The sequence below is a fragment of the Zonotrichia leucophrys genome, chromosome 9 (genome assembly GCF_028769735.1).
Source record: "Zonotrichia leucophrys gambelii isolate GWCS_2022_RI chromosome 9, RI_Zleu_2.0, whole genome shotgun sequence".
In the NCBI taxonomy this organism is placed as follows: Eukaryota; Metazoa; Chordata; class Aves; order Passeriformes; family Passerellidae; genus Zonotrichia; species Zonotrichia leucophrys.
In genome coordinates this window covers 18,031,599-18,035,504 of record NC_088179.1, presented here as the reverse complement: position 1 = coordinate 18,035,504, position 3,906 = coordinate 18,031,599, and the positions used below count along the sequence as shown (strand labels likewise).

General features: G+C 53.1%; 1 protein-coding gene across 1 annotated transcript; it reads left to right on the top strand.

Annotated features, from left to right (window-relative positions):
- The first annotated feature begins 1,187 nt into the window (after nucleotides 1-1,187).
- Nucleotides 1,188-3,700, top strand: SOX2 (SRY-box transcription factor 2). The gene has a single exon (XM_064721465.1). It carries the CDS (start codon nucleotides 1,670-1,672, stop codon nucleotides 2,615-2,617), a length of 948 nt encoding a protein of 315 aa, XP_064577535.1. The 5' UTR covers nucleotides 1,188-1,669; the 3' UTR covers nucleotides 2,618-3,700.
- The last annotated feature ends 206 nt before the right edge of the window (nucleotides 3,701-3,906 follow it).

Here is a 3,906-nt window from a genome sequence, read left to right as displayed (position 1 = left end):
CCTCCCGCCCGGGGCGCGGCCGGGCCGGCAGGGGGCGCCGCAGCGCCGCGGCTGAGGGGCTGAGGGGCTGAGGCCGTCGGGGCGCCCCGCGCTGCCCCGGCCCCGGCCCCCGCCCCGCGCCCCGGCCGCGCTGCGGCCCCTGCGGCTCCCCCGCCGCCCCGCACCCCCTCCGGCTCCACGCCGTGAGCGCCATCGCACCGAAAGGCGGAGCAACCCCGCCGAGGCAGGGGAGGCGCGGAGCGGCGCGGGGGAGCGCGGCCAGGGCGGCGAACGGCTCCCCCCGCTCCCGCTCCGCGTCCTCTCTCCCTTCCTTCCTTTGTCGTCAAGTGCGGTTTAGCAACAAAGATCCCAACAAGAGAGTGGAAGTAAACTTAGCCGGGGCTTTGTGCAGCCCGTGTAGTGACAACAAGGGAAACAAAACTACGTATTTGTAGCGCCCGGCCGTCCCCTCGGCCCCGCGCTGCGCCCACCCGGCGCCGCCAGCGGCCCGCAATGGGCGCGGGGTGACAGTGCCGCCGGGCCCAGCGGCGGACGGAGCGCGGCCCGGACCCCTCCCCACCGCCTGCAGAGGGGTCCCGGCCCCGCTTTGTGTTCGCGGGGATGGCATGTGGGAAACCGGTGTTTGCACTGGACATCCCCCTCCTGCGAGGCCGGAGGCCGGGGGGAAGGGCTTGGCGCGCTGTGGCGGGGAGCAGGGCCCGGGGGATGGCCGGGAGATGGGCACAGCTCTGCCCGGGCGGCGCGCTGCGGGCTCGGCAGCAGCAGCAGGGCCCGGCCGGGGGCTCCGCCTCACGGGGACTGCACGGCCTGGACGGGGCGAGCGAGGCGCACGCAGGGCCGGGCGGCCCCTCTGTCCCGAGGGGCACCGGCACAGGGCTGGGGGAAGCCGTCCCCGCTCCGCTCCCCCCATGGCTTCTCCTAGCCCCAAGCCAACATCAACTTAAAGGGAAAAAAAAAAAAAAAAAAAAAAGAAAAGAAAGAAAAAAAACACCACGTAGCAACAATGCTGTTTACCCACTTCCTCCAAAAGGCGTGTGTGACCTGTTGCTGGAAGGGGAGATACAAAGGCTCCCAGTGGCCGCCCGGGCCGCCCCCGGGCCCGCCTCCCCGCCGAGCCGTCCCGGCGCGCCCAGCCCCCGCCCCGTTTCATGCAAAACCAGGGGAAGAGACTTGTCCTCAGTGGCGGAGCCGCCGAGCGCTGATTGGCCGCAGCGAACGCATTTATTGCCTGACAAGCCCCCATCACATGGATGGTTGTCTATTAACTTGTTCAAAAAAGTATCAGGAGTTGTCAAGGCAGAGAGAGAGAGTGTGTGTGTTTGCAAAAGGGGGTAAAGTAGTTTGCTGGCTCTTTAAGACCGAGGTGGAGAGAGAGAGAGAGAGGGAGAGAGAGAGAGAGAGAGAGAGAGCGGCAGGCAGAGAAAAGGGAAAAAGGAGGAAGAAGTTTTTTAAAATCAAGACTCCGGCGGTAATAATAGCAGTTATTAGCATTATTAATCCATCAGCGAAGAAGAAGATCCTGATCTTGATCCAAGTGTGGTTTTGGGGAGTCCCCCTCCCCCCTTTCCTACCCCTCCCTAGGAAAAAAAAAAAAAAGTCCGGCTTGGGACTCCGCTGCGGCTGCTCCTCGTTTCTCTGCTCAAGGCTGGTTCCAGCAAAAGTAGTTTGAATGTACAACATGATGGAAACCGAGCTGAAACCTCCCGCCCCCCAGCAAACTTCGGGGGGAGGCACAGGCAACTCCAACTCGGCCGCCAACAACCAGAAGAACAGCCCGGACCGGGTCAAGCGCCCGATGAACGCGTTCATGGTGTGGTCCCGCGGGCAGCGGCGGAAAATGGCCCAGGAGAACCCGAAGATGCACAACTCCGAGATCAGCAAGCGGCTCGGGGCCGAGTGGAAACTTTTATCCGAGGCGGAAAAGAGACCCTTCATTGATGAAGCCAAGCGGCTCAGAGCTCTGCACATGAAGGAGCACCCGGATTATAAATACCGACCCCGGAGGAAAACCAAGACCCTCATGAAGAAGGATAAGTACACGTTGCCGGGGGGCTTACTGGCACCGGGCACCAATACCATGACGACTGGGGTCGGGGTTGGGGCCACCTTGGGAGCTGGGGTGAACCAGAGGATGGACAGTTACGCGCACATGAACGGCTGGACCAACGGAGGCTATGGGATGATGCAAGAGCAGCTCGGCTACCCGCAGCACCCGGGCTTGAACGCGCACAACGCGGCGCAGATGCAGCCCATGCACCGCTACGACGTGAGCGCCCTGCAGTACAACTCCATGACCAGCTCGCAGACTTACATGAACGGATCGCCCACCTACAGCATGTCCTACTCCCAGCAAGGGACCCCGGGCATGGCCCTGGGCTCCATGGGCTCGGTGGTCAAGACGGAATCCAGCTCCAGTCCCCCCGTAGTCACTTCCTCGTCTCATTCAAGGGCTCCTTGCCAAGCTGGGGACCTTCGGGACATGATCAGCATGTATCTACCAGGTGCTGAAGTACCAGAACCAGCTGCCCCAAGCAGACTTCATATGTCCCAACACTACCAGAGTGCACCTGTTCCTGGCACAGCCATTAATGGCACACTCCCTCTATCACATATGTAAGACAAAGGGGCCGGGGGGGTGGGAGGGGAGGGAAAGGAAAACTAAACAAAACAAACAACAAAAAAACTTTTATTAGAAATTCTGGACTTTTTTTTTTTTTGGACTATTTTTGTACAGAGAAAACTCCGGAAGGGGGGTGGGGGTGGGGTTTGGGGTGGGGGGGGTCAGAAATTAAACCGACAAGGAACTTGTATAGATCTCGGAGGGGAAGCAACTACACAAAACTTTTAAAAAGTTCTAGTTAAAACGGTAGGAACTTTGCAGAAAGTTTGCAAAAGTCTTTACCAATAATATTTAGAGCTAGACTCAAAGAGCGAAGAGGAAGATGTTTTAATATTTGCAGGCAACTTTTGTACAGTATTTATCAAAAGACACATGGCAATCAGAATGTCCATTGGCAATAGAAAGAGAAGAAAAAAACACAAGCTCGAGAATTTGCCAATTATTTTTAAAAATTAGAGTCTTCTTGGACCATTGTGGTTGTGGCAGCTGAATTTATAGTAGCTGCGAGAGGAGAGGAAATTATTTTACGGCATTTGGACATTTAAATTGTTTTAGAAATTGTACAAAAGATAAAAAGAGGTAGGATGAGTACTTGCGAACCATGGGCTTGGTTTGCTGGATAAGGGCAAACGTTTAGATTGTACTAAATTTTTTCTTTCTTTTTTTTTTTTTTTTTTTTACTTCTTGTTAAAAAGCAAAAATTGCCATGCAGGTTCACACGCCGTTTGTTAATTTATAATAACTTTTTGTTTCCAGACTTCATCCTGTTCAAAGGAAAAAAAAAAAAAAAAAAGGAAAATTACCAACCTGAAATTACTGTGTTTGAAATATTTTCTTATGGTTTGTAATATTTCTGTAAATTTATTGTGATGATATTTTAAGTTCTTTTTTTTTTTTCTCCTCATTTTCCGTAGTTGTATTTTAAAGATTCGGCTCTGTATTATTTGAAATCAGTCTGCCGACAGTCCATGTATATATTTGAACTAATACCATCCTTATAACAGGTACATATTCAAGTTAAGTTTTTACTCCATTATGCACAGTTTGAGATAAATAAATTTTTGACATATGGACACTGAAGTTCCGCTTGAGTCTTGGATTTATTTTTGTAACGCAAGATGTTTTTTGAATAATTCATGCAGTAGAAGGTATCATCGTAGCCAACCGAATACGATAAATAATGCAGTAATATATAACTACATATATATAACGCATGAATATTTTTATAGGTATGTATGTAGAGAGAGAAAGTACGATAGCTTTAATGGAATAACTGCCTGTGCCTC

Bases quoted from the DNA above. Each gene is read 5' to 3' on its own strand.
- SOX2 (XM_064721465.1), top strand. From the start codon at position 1,670: ATGTACAACATGATGGAAACCGAGCTGAAACCTCCCGCCCCCCAGCAA.